The sequence below is a fragment of the Lipophrys pholis genome (assembly GCF_963383615.2).
Source record: "Lipophrys pholis genome assembly, contig: SCAFFOLD_307, whole genome shotgun sequence".
Taxonomy (NCBI): Eukaryota; Metazoa; Chordata; class Actinopteri; order Blenniiformes; family Blenniidae; genus Lipophrys; species Lipophrys pholis.
The window spans coordinates 1-17,233 of record NW_028292303.1 but is presented as its reverse complement, the minus strand read 5'-3'; the positions used below and the strand labels follow the sequence as shown (position 1 = coordinate 17,233).

The 17,233-nt window shown below is 43.0% G+C and overlaps 1 protein-coding gene across 1 annotated transcript; it reads left to right on the top strand.

Moving 5' to 3' along the window:
* Positions 1-7,095: 7,095 nt before the first annotated feature.
* Positions 7,096-7,518, top strand: LOC308127995 (histone H3-like; the record flags this gene model as incomplete). The annotated part of the gene is made up of 1 exon (XM_080493668.1): positions 7,096-7,518. One exon carries the CDS (start codon positions 7,096-7,098, stop codon positions 7,516-7,518), a length of 423 nt encoding a protein of 140 aa, XP_080349794.1.
* Between the last annotated feature and the right edge of the window lie 9,715 nt (positions 7,519-17,233).

The window sequence follows — 17,233 nt, the reverse complement described above, 5'->3', positions numbered from 1 at the left end:
AATTCTTATGGCTGGAATGCTAATCTCTTCACTACTAATAAAGGACCTCTTTCCTAATGTCATTGCAGCAGTGGCTGGAGTCTTTGAATCGACTTTATCGATTGTGTTTATCTGGCTGGCTGGAGTGCAGATGTTGCCTGGCCCTTTGGCATGTTTAGGGTGTGTGTTCATAATGCCTGGGATGCTGATGATAATAATAGGACACAACGAACTTCAAATTCTAGCCAACTCCAAAAAGCTGGAATAGAGTCGTGAGAAAGAAATGCGGGTCATAATTGAAAGTCAAATCCGTAAGAAATACAGACTGTCAGAGATCCTAGAACGCCCTTCCTAAGAAAGGTCAGTTTTAAGAGAAGGAAAACAAGAGAATTAACGCTTGTGAATTTATTATCTTTTAACTTATGCTCTAATCCAATGTCAAATTGCTTTAGCACCAGTTCCAAATCAACACTAGACATATTGCCAAACAGCACAGGTAAATCATCACACTTCAGACTTAAATCAAAGCATGGTAGAAACAACTGCATCGCACGAGAACATCAACCTGGCAGCCATGAGGGACAAAGCTTAATAATTACGCAAAGGGAACCAAGGCTTGAAACATGCAATTCACATCTAGCGTGCTAAGGCCCATCAACAGAAAAAGCAAGTCAGTCCATCAATTCCCTCTAAACAGTTATATAGAAAACTAGCATTGGAAGAGAACGTGGAAGAAAGCCTGACAATACAAATTTAGGAAAAGATCCGCTTACTATCGTAACTAAATAAACAATTAGCTAGCAGAGGAACCAATTTTCATAACTAACAGACTGAAGGTAATTAATAAATAGACAGGATCCAAAACTAGTTGAGCAAGAAAAGTAAGCGTTAGTAATTTTTACTGCACTCCATTAAGCAGCTAAAGAAAGAAATAAGAATTTACGATTTGAAAGAGGCACAGCTAAAGATGCAATACTAGAAGTTCAAGAAGTAGTGTGCGGAAAGAGGAAAAGGTTTACCATTAAAGAGTCGCAGATGAGTGATAAAATCAGCTTACAGGTGATGGCCTTTTCCAGCATTTCGAAATGTCCTTCCTAAAATAAATCAGTCTCAATTTATTTATGTTGTAGCCCTTTGGAAAGAACACATCCTTACCTTTTTGTAGCCCACTTTATTACAGCAGAGTATCCATCGCTCCATTCTTGTTGATTTGGCATCGCACATCTTTCTCAACCTCTCCAAAATAGACAGTTGGCAGGTTCATCCTATTTTTAACATACTTGGCTATCTTTCTTGTTCTGATTCCAGCCTTTTGCATCACATCAGCTGGAAGTTGGATTTCCTTTGCCTCCTTGTAGTGCAGTTATTTCTTCTTTGAAGATTAAATGCTTTTTGACTGAATAGTTTATCTTTTTCGCATTCTCTGAGACAGTCTGGTCAAACTCCTTTATTAGGGCTACCTGCTATATGAAAAGCTGCCTCTTACCTTCCTCTTGTATGCTGGCTTGGTGATGCTGGGCTATAGAGGCACAGTATTAGGAACTGAAGTTGCTTGCTAGTTTTAGAGAGCTACTGGTCTGTCATCAGGAAGGGTGAATTGCATATAGACCTCTTAGTCCTGTTAGCCAAAAGAAGGGCAAGAATCACTTCCTTAACTTCCTTCCTCCATCCCAGCCTCTAGATATTAGGCATTCTATTAAAATCCTTCCAATTGCCAGGCTTGATCTTTTTGATATTGTGCACAGATTGCATGAGAATGGTCCAAGGTTTAAGTAATCATCCACTCCCCACTACCTATTGTGTCCGAAAAATGAAGCCTCAATCGTATAAACCATTGTCTTTTTCCGATGAGCCTAGAACAACCTTGACAGTGCTACTCTCAGAGTACCCTCCTTGTCAGAACTTACTCTAAAGGTTGCAGTGCTTTAAACTGAAAGTCTCAGTGTTCTGAGCAATGAAGTAGGGCAGTCTCTTGGTGCGTACATTGGAGAAAGGGGATTCAAGATAACCATAGCAAAAGAAGTGAGTTTTTCTTGAGTGTCCATGCAAATCGAATAAATACGCGATTTCCTCATTCCTTGAGAGCTGTTGTATAAATTTGCGGAGGTGATAAACTTCAGGATGCAGAGTTGCTATTGGGCTGATCCATTCCGATTGAGGTCGAACCCTAGACAGGAAAACCTGGAGTTGCCTAGACAAACACCATCTGGATTTAGCATAGGCACAATTATAAACTCATGGCTCTCTTTTAGCTTCCGTGCTTCAATGTGGTCACTCAAAAGAAACCTGATTATTCCTTAGCACATGAACTGCTGACTGTCTAGCAAGGATGAACTCTAGCAGTAATGATTATCTTAGTCCTTCCTTCACCGATTCTGAGCAAGTAAAGTGGCTTTCCCTGCACTGAGCTGCAGAACTGCCTGTATTTCAACTCCTTGGAGGTAGAGACTCCAGCCAGGAATTTGTTCAATTTGCTTAAGGTGTAGGGAAATGAATATGCGAAATGAACTGTGTCCCGATCTTTTCCAAAATCGTATGTAAAGGATAGGCTGTAGTAGTGTATACCATCTATTTCTCGGAAGGACTGGTACTAGATATCAGTCCCACCCCTCCGCCATTTATCATGTTGTACAAACAAATGTGCATTCCGTGCTTGTAAAAACTATTTGCCCTTCTAAAAGGTATGATCGTAAACTGACAACTCCGGTCAGACAAGCCTTAAAATAGAACCAGCTTCCATGTGCCTAGCTGTTACTATCCTTTTCCTTGAGGCAAAGATACGCATTCTAGCCATCAGACACCACCATGTGAAGATTGCCTGACTCAAACTCGCTATCAAAACGATTGCTTTTTATCACCCCTTTCTCGTAAACCCTAGGCCTATCATTGAACTCTAGGAAGGGACATCTTTACACTTTGGTTTATATGGTAGTGGGAACAATAACGGGTGTGGCCCTTACAGAAGTGGGTAGAGTTGGTCTGGAGAAGCTCCATTAGGGGACGAGATCAGCCTAATACCGAGAAATGGGGTTGGGTTGAGGAATGAGAGACTTGAGATTAGGAATGTGGTGAGAGGAGTTCCTGGGCGAGGGCTCAGGAGAGTCACTATCATCAAACATATAACTACCACTCTAATGCCATCAATAATGAACAAATAAATCCAATGTGATGATCATTCCAGAGCCTTCTTCTCCAGTTCCAGTTGCATTTTTATGTATCTTCGCTTTATGGATTCTCGCTGTTTTGATCCGTAGTACCATACCGCCATCAGGATTATTACGTATGCGACGAAGATGAGCAGGTATATGCCGCTGCCAGTGATGTAGTTTGGTATGGAGATGGCATAGCAGACAGAGAATGTGATTACTACTAGTCCGTAGGTGAACATAATGAGAAGAAAGATACAAAGCCAATCAAGAAAGCATGACTTCAGATCAAGTTTTTAGTCCTAATTTTCTTCCTCTGGATTGTGTTCGTAAGGACTCACCTAGTTTGGGATAAGAGACTATCGATTCATTATTTGATGTTGAGATATATCGAATAGTTAGACATTATCAAAATCCCTTCTTCTTACCCTTTAGGATCATGAATGAACACAGCAGGTCTTCATCCACCACCATTATCGAACCACTGTTCTGGAACGTCCCGCAGTAGTTCGGAGCAGTGAAAATTGTCACCAGCTGCTTCTTGGCAAAAAATTAGTATCCATCCTACACCACCTGGTGCGCTCGGCAGATCAACTCCAAGTTAAATCTGCTTAAAAATTAGGTTACTGGCTTGGCTCCGAAGATATAACTTACCCCTCGGTCACTAATTTCCCAGGTATCAATGTCCTAGCATGGATCAGACCACAACAGATCACACATCTGACCTTAGTTGGGGACCTCTACAGGCCTGACAATCTGAGCGATGGTTTCAAGGGTTTTGAAATCAGGAGAGATCCCACCATGCATGCAAATGATTTTCTAATCGATGATGGCTGCTACAGGAAGGGTATTGAACATATCGCAAAAAAACTTCCATATCTTTATCGAATATCTCCTTTTGCACTATTCGTAGAAGCCATACTCTTTGCTGATGGAGGAGCATTCATGGTTGCCTCGCAGGAGGAAGAAGTTTTATGGATATTTTATCTTGTATGCCAGCAATAGACACATCGTCTCAATTGAATTTTTACCGCGATCTACGTAATCTCCAAGGAAAAGGTAGTTTGAAGTTGGAGGTAAGCCACCTAGTTCTAATGCCCGGATGAGGTCAAGAAACTGTCCATGGATATCACCGCATACTTTGATAGGGGCTTAAAGTTCGAGTAGCATGGGCTGAGATAAGAAGATGTCGCGGGCTACTTGGCAGAGGGATCTGATTTAAGCTTAGAGGAGGTTGATTTCCTTGAATGGTTTTTTATCCTTGGCAGAGAGGAGTTTAGTGATGATTTTTTCAAGATCGATAACCTACATTAAAATGATAACACATTTCAATTAGTGACAATTTTCACATTGTAAAATGAAATAATGCCTATCTAAACTGACCGTCGTTGGAGCTGGATATGTGGGAACTCCCACTGCTGCTGTCCTGGCTTTAAAGCATCCTGAAAGTGTTGTATTTGTATTGGATGTCAACTAAAACCTTATTTAGAAATGGAGGTCAGGACACAATCCAATCAATGAACCAGGCCTACAAGAAATACTAGACTAGGTCCTAAACAAAAACCTCTTCTTTACCACTGATCCAACTCTCGCTTACCAAGATTCATCTGCTTTATTCCTAGCAGTGCCAACTCCCAGCCAAGTGGATTCTATAAAGCATGACCTCACTTACATTGAGAAGGCAGTCAAAGCCATAGGACAGCACTACAAAGATAAAGACTTTGAACAGTTGGTCATCGTTTAAAAGTCAACCGTCCCAGTCAAAACCTGCCACTTTGTAAGATAAGTATTCGCATAAGCTAGTGGGAAAAAGGATCTAGCATCGAAATTGGAGATTGTAAGCAACCCTGAGTTTTTGGTTGTTGGATCAGCTGTCAACAACCTACTGAAGCCAGATCGAGTCATCATCGGGGGTGAAGAAGTAGGAGCAGGAATCATTTATAAACTGCATGAGGCATGGGTTCCCAGATAACAAATCATTAGGACTTCCGTCTACACTGCAGAACTAGCTAAATTGGCAGCCAATGCTTTTCTAGCTCAGCGAGTATCAAGCATCAATTCACTTACGCCTATTTGCTAGAAGGTAGGCATCGACATTAAAGAGGTGCAAGCCTGCGTGGGAAGTGATAAGAGGATTGGTAACCTTTTCCTCAACAGTGGAATAGGCTTTGGAGGCAGTTGTCTTCGCAAAGATTTATTGTCTTTGGTCTACCTAGCAGAATCTCTTGAACTGACAGAGGTGGCAGACTACTGGAGGCAGGTGGACACAATGAACCTTTATCAGCAGAATCGTTTTTCTGCCAAAATAATAGGCAATTGTTTAAAGTATGAAAGAATAGCAGTGGTAGGACTGTCTTTCAAAGAAGGCACTAGCGATGTCAGGAATTCCATTTCAGCCTACCTTGTACTTGAAATATTGACCAAAGGCTATAAGGTCACTGGGATTGACAGTCAAGTCGAGCCTTCTTTATTCATTGAGGAAATGTCACATTCAGGAAAGTGGCACTAGTCTTTAGAAAAGAACCTACGTATAACTAATGATGTGAGTTCATTACAGATGTGCTAGGTTGTGGTTGTGATGAGTAGCAATAGCATAACCCTTGAACGGTTGTCTATCTATATGGACAAGGCGCGGGTGCTGCTGGATGCTAGCGGGCAGGCCAGGAGTTTTGTAAAGGAAGGGGTGAAGGTGGTTGAAATCGGCTGTGCTTAGAGATGAATTGACCATAGTTTATAATTATAAATTATCATCCTATTTCATACAAGCATGTGAAATGTGGATTAGAGAAAGGATCCACCTTGAAGATATAAGAGCCTCTCAACTGTCCCTTTAAACGTGGAGCAATTCAAGACTGGGACTTTATAGAAACTCTGGAAACATGCCTTTTACCAAGAGCTGAGAATTAATTAGTTTCCCACCATGATGTCATAGGTCTCAACCAACCCACAAGGGAACAGCTCGGGTAAGACACGAGGCACAGTAATAAATTCTGGGGATGGAGTGATCCACATCACGGCAGTGATATAGAGCCATATTCCAGATGCTGTTAGACAGATAAATGTAGGGGGAAGTGATCTGACTCTTTAAAGAAAAAGCTAATACAAAAACGTGGTTATGATGTTCAGTTCTGATCATAAAGTAAATGAAAAGCTGTGCTAGATCTCTTTGGATTACAGAATTGCAAAATGTTCCAGCTGATGGGCAGTAGATAGGCGTGACGATGGGCTAGCAATCTAACTGTCTGAAGTGATCTTTAACCCGGCTCTCATTGGCTAATTGGCCAAGAGGATGAAGGTATTCACAAGTCGTCATTTCAATCGCCAAGTGCAACAAAGATATTCGCACCTCTGTTAGGAAATTCTGAAATCTTTTCAGGAACGCTGGATCACGCAGTGATTACGAAGAGTGTGGCCCAGCAGTTGTTTAGCATGTGCTTTTGAATAACTTATTATGTTTGTGTTTACCATGATGACTATCTTTCTCACAGTGCTCAAGCTACTAAGAGGGTCCGTGCAAACTCCCCGGGTGTTTGACTGCGTAGACTGCTGCATCTGCCTGGTGAATTCTGCTAGAGTGATTGCTTAGCCATGTCACCACTGCGTGCTCTGCGACTTGTGCAGTCGTGAGCCTATCCGCTGCTGTCCAATATGCAGAACACCCGTGACTAGATTCGTGTATCCAATAAGTTCATGATTTTAGAATATAGTTGTGTGCATGTGTGTGTGTATAAATGCTGACATGAATGATGGATATTGGATAGGTCAAGAGTAGCATTGCCTGAATGGATGTCTGAATGTAGATTGAAGGGAGCAAAGACGAATTGTTTTGCCGTACTTCCTTACAGAAGCAAGCAATTTAATTTATTTAACTCGAGTTATTAGCGAATATAAATCCAGGATTAAATTCAAGGACACCAATCAGAATGCACACACTCCTTTAAATATACCCTCAACCTTATTCTTTATTATAATGGCAAGGACTAAACAAACAGCAAGGAAGAGTACTGCTTCCAAGGCTCCTAGAAAACATCTCGCTGCACAAAAGGCTGCCAAAAAAAGTGCTCCCTCCCATCCCAGTGGCTCTGGCTTGAAAAAGCCTCATAGGTTCAGACCCGGCACAGTTGCTCTCAGGGAAATTAGGAAGTATCAAAAGTCAACTGATCTTCTGATCAGGAAACTCCCATTCCAGAGGCTTGTTCGTGAGATTGCTCGTGAGTACAAGGCAGAATTGCGCTTCCAGAGCAGTGCAGTGCTTGCTTTACAGGAGGCTGCAGAGGCATATCTTGTTTCATTATTTGAGGACACCAATCTGTGTGCGATCCACGCCCGTCGAGTGACGATAATGAGCCGTGATATTCAGTTGGCCAAGCGTATCAGGGGAGATAGATTCTGAGATGAATGAGAATTTGAATGATGTTTATGTTTGAATAGGGACAAGTAGAAATGGATCAGCAATAAGCCATTGGCTGTATGGTTGGCTTGAGAGATAGCAAACTGAGTTAAGCTAGGTTGGATGTAAATTGGCATGTGGATTGACAATGTTCAAGGGTTGCACTATTGGTTGATTGCAAATTCCCTTTATGAGCATGTTGTACATTTGTGTTGTACTTGTGATTAGAATTGGTCCAGTCAATGCCAGTAAAGAGGCCACAGTTACTTCATTAAATGAAAACAATAACTGTTTTAAACTTATAGTATACACGATAAATACATATCATACATGAATCAGTGTCCAGTTGAATATCAGCTTTAGGGATTCGAATAGATCTATAGCTTTATATGACAGATAGGTGGACTAAGGAAAGAAGGACTGTTGTTTTTTGTATTTGGGGGATCGGGCTAGGGTTAATGGTGGATCGGGTTTAAACAATCAGCACCCATCAAACGCTAATATTAATTATCTACCTATACCAATCTTTGTCAACAAAAAAGAAGAAAAGAAACAAAATAATCAAAATCCAAACAATCAAAATCCAAACAATCAAAACAACTCTAAGTGGAGAACGATACCATCATTTCATATCTATCTATATTCAACCAATCAATCTTTTATGCTCTGCTCTCTATATTAATTATTGGCACCATAGTGCATATCATGTAAATGCAAATCAAAACATCATGTGATCTGTCGCCTGACCAGATCAAAGCCTTCGCCCACTAGCATTCCCTTATCGACTTCTATCGCAAGTATTAGTCCCACATCCACGCTTCATTCTCAGTCAATCATGATCTGCGCCATGTCACCATCCTTCCTAACTAGTGGTTTCTCAAGGCCAAACTTTAAATTAGGATCAGTCAGGCATATCCCTCTCGGTATCATAGATCACGGCACAGTGTGATGATTCACCCCGGAAGCATGAACATTGCAAAAGACTTCATTCACCCTAGCATTCGAAACAATCTATTACTGCTTTCTACGGAGGAGTTGTCAGGACTCTGTCGGGAACTGGGCTGGTCCACGGAAGAGCAGGAAGAACTGATTGAAAGCAGAGTAGATGGGTGGCTAATAGACATCCATTAAACAGCTTTCTTGAAAGGCAATCTCAAATTTCTTGAGTTGAAGGATCTCCTTACAGCACTATATTTCTATTATGATTCGGTCCTGAAGAAGGCGGAGAGTGAGCCAGGTATGGACTCTTTTCTGTTTCAGGTGAGAGAAAGCTTCCGCCGCAGTATCAGACCCTACGCAGAAAGCGTCATGGATCCTGACTACTAAGACTCAAAAATGGACATATAGGGACGTAGCTAAATGGCCTAATCAGTCCTAGCCCGCTCAACAGTCGATCTGAGGGGCAGCGTCTACCTAGATGCAGTGTAATACCAATAATTTTCAACTCTGCCAGAATTTAGAACGTTCATGTCAGAAATCAACACTATCGAGCCACAATTGCCATTTGACCCGTTCAAGTTCGTACCGACTGCCAAACTGCACCTGAGCTATGCACAGACCAATGCTGTGCAGGCTGAGCGTATTATCACCTGTAATGGGGTTTCAATCGGTAGGAGCACCTAAAATGAAATAAGTTTTGTTGGAGAGCAAGCAATAAGTTCAGTGCACTTGCTAATATTCTTTGACCGCAGATTCTACTCGATGGACTTGGGCAGCAAAGGAGGTTCTTTCTGGAGAGTCGCTTATCCAACTCTGCTGATCGAGCAGAGTGAATTCTTCATCAAGGGATGTATCATCAAACTGCTTTAGTACCAGAAACAAGAAGAGGACGGTATGGTCCTGGTCAAAGGTTTGATCAAAGCTCACAAGGTTTAGTTCACTGCTTAACTTAAGCAGGGGACAAAAGTGTATCTGGGACATGGAGAAGGCTGTGATGTGAAGGTGGAGGTGGATGAACTGAGAGGGGTGATGGTGCAGCTGAAGGTGTGTGCAGAAGGGCTGTAGGTAGAGAGCAATACAGTGTGGGTTCGCATGTCAGCACGGGGTCAGATAAGTGAAAGGTTCGAGTTAAAGAAGGGGAGTGAATTTAGAGTGAATCGAGTTTACTTCCGCGTGAACGAGATAAATTTGTGAGTCCTAATCATCTTGAATAGAACCTATCCAGTTAATGTTTCAGTGTCTATGGTATTTGGACTGGTAACGATTATGATCTTAATAAACTTGCAGTTTACTCATGGATCAATAAAAGAACCAGCCCACCTAACTAAACCAACCCTATCTCAAACATTAAGCCAACTCTCACTCTCAACATCACATCAATGCTGGCCTTCACCATCACTAACCACCCACTCCTCAGAAACATGACCAGTATGATGGTCTGCTTAGCTCTTACAAAGAGTTGCTGTCGTACTGTTAGCACCTTGAGCGACAGAACCATGAACTCAGATCAGATATCCAACAGCAATCTCTTTTACTCGAAAAGGCTGCAGTGCAACTATCAGGCCTCACGGTTGAGGATGGCAATATAGCATAACAATCAATCCAGACATCTGACAGAAGCATGGAGCAGGAGCGTGAGCTGATGAGAAAGAAGTTAAAGAAATTGAAGTAGGAGACAGTATCCTGCTCCATCGTCAAAGCTGCCGTGTTCAAAAAACTTACTGAAATGAAGAGCCTAGCTCTCTCTAAAATAAAGCAGGTGTGTGAAACTGTCCTCCAAACTGCTTCTGAAACCATTCATGAGGCAGAACTCAAGAGGGCAGAAATGCGTGACCTAGTTATGGAGCAGAGAGCTATTTCTTAAAGTAAAGTCACCCTCCTCAAGCAGGAGAACGAGCTACTTCGGGAATAGATCGACTGCCTCAAAATTAAATAAAATGGATTACTGGGAGGGACAGCGCGCACTCTGCCAAAGAGCGAGTTGGTGATAGTGAACCCACCCGCAAACAAGAAGAGTCCTGCCAAGAAGTCAGTGCAGAACCTGCTCGAATGGCGGGACAAAAGGAGAAAAATATTAGAGAAGCATGGGATTTCTTGTGAGGGATTTGATAGTGGTTCAAGATGAATATTGAGGGTCAGCCCAGCCCTGCACGTACATAAGGAATAATAGCGGCATGTAGGACAGCTCCTTTAGGCCCCACTCTCCTCTGGCGAACGCCTGTCCATAAAGCACTGTCACAAAGAAGAAGAGGATCAGGGTTATTATTGTCGTACTGTTGCTGCACAACAATATCAGTATCATTCCCATCCATTCAACCAAGTATTCGTTAATTGTCAGCCACACCAGTTGGTAAAACCTAAAGAACCTGCTTATCCTCCGCTTGTCCTCCTCGCTTTCCTCATTCTCTACTTTCCGCTACAATTAATCCAGGTCGATTGCCTCTATCTTTGACTACCTTCTGTCCTCTTACAGGGACTGGGCAGGGTCATGCTGAGTGAGGTTGGCGTCAAAGGCGTGGACCATTTGGTCAGCATATTTGCGGTCTTCATCAATGAGTTTGCTGAGCTATTTCTGATGAGGGTGCCATAGTCCATGCTTGTAGTAGAAGACTTCTGCTGAGAGTGCAAAGGAAAGGAAGATGAGGAGAACAAGCTGGAAGAACTGAATGGCGTGAATTTCTTCATTGTTGTTGCATTCCATTTGATCAATGATGATGCCATATTCAAATCAGAGGTTTGTGCTCCTCGTAATATTCTGCAAAGATCCTGTCCTTCTCTGCCGTGTCTTTTGTTTCGTATTCCTTCCGCCCATACTTCTTGGACACATAACTCCAGAAGCCTCGCTCGAAACTTATCAGTTCTTCGTCCAGCTTCTAGGAGGAGGGACGCTTGCTAGCCACCTTCGAAATGCACAGCTCAATCATCTCATGGAACAGAGGTGGAATTCTGGTCAGATTGATACCTTCTCAACTCACCATCCTAGGGAACTTCACCTGTTAGGATGTGATTCGTCACCAAACCGAAAGAGTACACATCACTGGCCTCACCATTCTTGACCTTCTCTCTAAAGGGATTTGCGATGGCACTGAGTCCCTACACTTCAGCGTACGGGTTGACGAAAGGAAGCAGTTCAAGTCTGACTTAATGGTAGATGTCAAGGAGCATGAACTAGGGGCTAATGTTGTGATGATAGAGGTGCAGGTAGTGGATGCTATAGATGGCGGCTGCTAGACTCTTGAAGATAGCCATTTTGCGCCTGTAGCTGAAATGTCCATAGCTCTTGGACTTGACGAGTGCTGACAGAGTGGAGTTAGACATATCCTCTTGTACGTATGAGACTCTGTACTAGTTGTCTCCCAGCGATTGTTAATCATAGGCGTAAATGTTCTAAATATGGTTTCCTCTGAACTTCATAAGCTGATTCCTTATGCGCAGGTACTCTACCCTATCCTTCATATCCACTCTGATAAGCAAACTATTTATCAAAAAAGTCCGCTTACTGTCCTTGTGAACTGCTCTTCTTAGTCTGCCATTGAAACCCATCTCTTCGGGCTCAATATCATAGGAGCTAAGGTCGATTCCTGCTGCAATAGGCAATAGCTGAGTGACAAAGTGCTAGGTAGGCTTGGAAGCATGGAAGCACCGTTTGCAGATGTACTTGCCTTCCTTGACACTGGTGAAGAAGAGGCTTTCTTTGACCTCCCTGCATTCATCGCAGCGTGCTACGTAGGTGATATTGGTCCTTGACTATTTATCCCCCTGCATGAATTTTTGGAAATCGTGCAAGCGTAACTCTCCTTCTGCGTTGAGCTGGTTTTGAATTACTGCAAAGGGATGGTTGAAGGGATGGTGAGTCTTATGAAAGCAGTATCCACAGACATTGTAATGGTCGCACTGCAGGCAGTGAGCACGAACCCCTGAAAAATTCTTCGTATTGCATACGTCGCAGGTTTCGTTAATGTGGTTGAAAGAGGGTAGAGTGCATTTGGTGAATACCTGCAAAGGGTCAAACTCAAATTTTCAGGCCATTCTAGCACCTTGAGCCTGAGTTTCTCCTAATTTCTTCTCCTTTCATTTTATCTGTCTAATTCATCCTGTTCCCTGAGCCTCCTCAGCCGTTCTTCTTCTGCCAGTTTGCGTTATCTCTAGGAGTGCAAACGTTCCTAATCTTAACGTCTGCGTCTTTCCTACTATAGTCTTTTTCGACGTTCCTACTCCTAATCGACTTGCTGGATATTGTAGGGATTAGAGACGGGTTAAGGTTAAGGCTAGGGCTTAGGCTTAGGCTTGGGCTTGGGCTAGGGCTTATGCTTGATTTCGACAGGTTCCTTTTTCTTATCCTTGTCACCACTAATGCACCCACCCATGAAATATCTTATGATATCTTATCTGATTATTAGCTTCTTTAGTTATCATATTCAAATCTAGGATTATGTTTATTATTATGCTGTACAGAAAGAGGGCTTACTTAACTCCATTCATCAATAGTGCATCCATCTTATCGCTATTCAACTGACAGATGACAACGTGCCCGAGTGGTTAAGGGGTGAGACTAGAAATCTCCTGGGCTTGCCCGCACAGGTTCGAATCCTGTCGTTGTCGCTTTTTTTGCATTCTCCACAATCACTTCCATTCAGCCACCCAACAACTACACATACAAAAATGCCATGTTCAAGCTTCGCAATCGGATTCCTACTTGTACTCGTCCTACTGGTCACTTGATTAAACAAAAAGCAATTTTTGGGAACGGTCTTACCAGTGTATCTTTGCTCGGTCAGGGGGCTTCTGGAAGTAGAACTATCTGGTAACCATTTTCGAAAGACCCTGCTTGATTTGCCCCTTTAACAGATGACTGGCTTTCTTCACCACTTCTTGATGATGTTTCTGAGACACTGAATTCCATGACCAGGCATTAGGCATTCTGTACCGGTACTGTTCAAGAACCCTTTCGTACTCAGGCATCTTCTTGTGAATGTCCATTATCTTCAGTTGAGTCTGGCTTAGCGAGATCTTGAGTTTGTTCAGTTTATCTGCGTAATCCCTCAACTTGTATGAACTATGGCAGGCATCGTTTTGTTTGATCAAGAACCCGATAGAATTCCTCTAAATGGCAAAAGGAACGAAGGTGGGATTACGTTCTGAACGAGTTGGTTTTTTGGGGCTGGGGAATAGCTGGTGCATGACTCTTTGTTTGGAAATGCGCAGTGGCGAGTTCATGCCAAGGTTCCTGCGGATGAGTTTAAGGGGGAGGATTTATTATTGCATGATAAATTCAGAGATGAAGGTGGCACTCTCATAAGCTTAAGATTCCATGCAGCAGTCTCTAATTCAAAGAATCAGGCAGGGAATCAAGCCCTGGCCATCTCTATCGGTTCATGAGGAAGGCGGGTGATGCTGGATCTATATTCAAAACTAGTATTCTTCGCAAGAAAAAACAGGACTAAATTGAGAATTTAAATCATCTTACCTTATCCGGAAACAACCTCGTTAACTCCATTGTTAGGATACGCCATGAGGATTTGTTCACTGGTAGCTTTTACAAACTCAGGCAAAAAAAACAAACTTACAAACTTAAACCCTTGTTCTACCTTGACAATGACAGAAAACTGCACGCTCTCAGCTATATCGTCATGAACCCTGACACATACCAAGTGTATGTCTGCAGGAAAGCCCTTCTCAGGCTTGAGGTTGCTAGTCTTACAAAGGTCATGACCTGCTATACTGTCCTTGATCTTTTGGACCGGCTGAATCTTGATATGACACAGTAGACTTATATCGTCTCAGAGTCAGATGAGAATGTAGCAGGCACTACAGCTGACCTGGCATCTGGTGAGATTTATACAGTTGAGCAGCTCCTCTATGGACTCATGCTGCGAGTGGCAATGATGCTGCCCTCGCCCTTGCAGAGTGGGCAGGAAGGCACCTCAGACAGTCCTGTAGGTCACCATTCCATTCCAAGAAACTATTCGTTAAGGAGATGAACCGACTTTCATCGGAATTACATCTGTAGGCTACCAGCTGGGCAAATTCACATGGCTTGTCCCATCCTGACAACAAATCATCAGCATATGACCTTGCCCGGTTGTGTGCAATTGCTATCAAGAACCCCACCTTTCGAAAGTTGGTGGCAACTAGATAATTTCATACTACCATTAGATCAGTCAATGGGAGGGAGATCTAAGTGAGTTGGTAGAACACGAACGAGCTATTAGACAAGGGTTTTTCTGGGATTAAGACAGGGATAACGTGCAGTGCAGGGGCTTGCTTAGCTAGTCTATATGAGAAACTAGACAGTAGATTCATCGTGGTGGTGCTGGGGACTAACCATCCTAATCTGCGGTTCAGTTAGACCAGACTGCTGCTAGATGCTGTATTCAAATAAATAAAGAGCAAGTGATATAATTTATCTCATGAATCAGAGGCCAAAACAGGAAATCACTGAACAACTCACTGAGGAATTGGCTGGCTTCGGCTATAAAGGCCTCCTTGTCCATTTCGCACTGTCAGCCCTCTTCCTGGTTGGAACCTATAAAGCTGTCTCTCCTTTGGTGCTCAGGTTCAAGACCAAGGTAGGGAATCGGTTGCGGCCGACTGGCAACTCATGGTGGTAAGGGTTGTGCATGGGAAGTGCATTTGCAATATACTCGGTGGTGCGGCCAAGTAGATTAGGGTTTTCATTGTTTGTACTTAAGGGAGTATTTGAATGATGGCAATCAAAATCAAATAAGTTGTGAAAGGGGTATATACCTTTTGTCAACTTATGAATATCATAAATCATGCACCTCTCAGTCTATAAACCAGATGGATGACTGAGTTCTACTCCACGTCATAATCTGACATGAGTCTACAATCCTCCATCCCCTTCCCTCTATGGATGAGTCTTTGACAGCAAGGAGAGACTCCCACCTCTGGCACAAGCTTGACCTTTAGTTACTCAGTACTTTAACTCTCATTGACTGACAGAAAATAACTGGCTCCCACCAATGTCTTAACCTGCACTAGCATTTATTTAATCTTCCCATATGCAATCTTTATGTTTAAACAAGTTCTGACTGAATCCGACCGGGCAATATGTATAATAGTGGTTCATGCTTTCTTTTTCGTCCCCTTTTCTAGTAAGATATCCATCAACCGATTCTTCTGGTACACTCGTTATGCCCCCCGCTCATTCACTCCAGTTCCCCTCACGTTCAGAATCGACAGTCCGCACTTTATCTGCTATAAAGGCAGGACTCCCTTCTCACTTATGCCAGTGTATGAAATATCCAGGTAGTCCAGTCCGCTAAACTGGAGACTGTTGAAAAACTGGTGAAGGGTCTTATCCTTGAGAGCAATTCCAGATAATCCCACCATCCGTAAGGGGAGAGTGCAGTTACACAAAGCCTCTAAGACCTAATTGCAACATTTGGACCCCCCCAACTGAGCTAAAGTTCTTAGAGAAAAAGGGTTTTGCTGCGTAACAGATGTTTTACTCCTTGGGAGTTGATATTTTTGCAATTTCTGAGGTTGAGGACTGTGAGTTGTTTTAAGTAGGGAGAGGAAGCCATTTATTTAAGTGAATGGCTAGTGATGTTGCAGTACTTAAGGTCCAAGGAGACTAAACTCTAAGCTGCTTATGATCTGGTAAGGGGGATCATTCCCCTGTCTGTGATGCTACAACACTTACCAAGAAACAGTTGATTCAACTCTCTCATCATGGAGCTAGAGATAGCCTTTAAGATTGTGTCACTAAGCATGGTCCAGCTGATATCCAATGTTTGCACATAGTTGAACACACCTGAGGATATCAGTCTCTCAACAGATTAGTCTTTCAGGTGAGTCAGGCCAGTCAACTTTACCTGAGTCAGTCTATACTTGAGTTCATTGGACTAGACAAAGGCGCTGTTCTGAATGAATATGAGAGTGGCATCACCAAGAGATGACCAGCTAAAGTTGATTTGGGAGAGGTTGGTAGGGACTACTAAAAATCTACTATAGATCTGATTCAACGATGTGAAATTGGTTACTGAAGTCGAGCTGGGTGATTTTTTGAAACAGTTAAGACCTGGAGAGCTAGACTAGCTCGCTTACCTCTTTTTATTGTTTGAAATGCTTATCCCCCACTCCTTACATTCCCACAACCTACTCACAACCACCCCAGCCTATTCCAAAACCTTTGCCGCCTTTAATCACAAGCCTTTGGAAATGAGCTGCATATTCCCAAACGGCTGATGCTACCATATCACTGCAGCGGATCTAAAGCACTTCCAGATGGAACTTGCTGAGCCTGTCGATTCCATTTGTTTGTTCGATTAAATCGGTCTCCATGCTAAGGGAGCGCAAATATTCACTCATATTCTATAACCATTTCAAGTCCTCGAACTAGACCTTCATCATTGAGAAAGACTCCAGCTTCATATTTGTTTCTTGGACTAGTTTGAGTCCTTTAGCGTCAATGCAAGTTTTACTGAGATCGAGATGGCGGAGAGATGGTATGTCAGTGACTATCCACATGCAGCGGTTAGTGAGGCAGTAACAACTCTTGAGCATAAGGCGTTGGAGGTGAGGGAGAGAGTCTTTGATGAATTGAAGCATGGTATTATCGATGGAAGTATTTGACATGTCCAGATTGTTGATTTCCCTGAAGGGGTTGGGGTTGGGGTTGGGGTTGGGGTTGGGGTTGGGGTTGGGGTTGGGGTTGGGGTTGGGGTTGGGGTTGGGGTTGGGGTTGGGGGTTGGGGTTGGGGTTGGGGTTGGGGTTGGGGTTGGGGTTGGGGTTGGGGTTGGGGTTGGGGTTGGG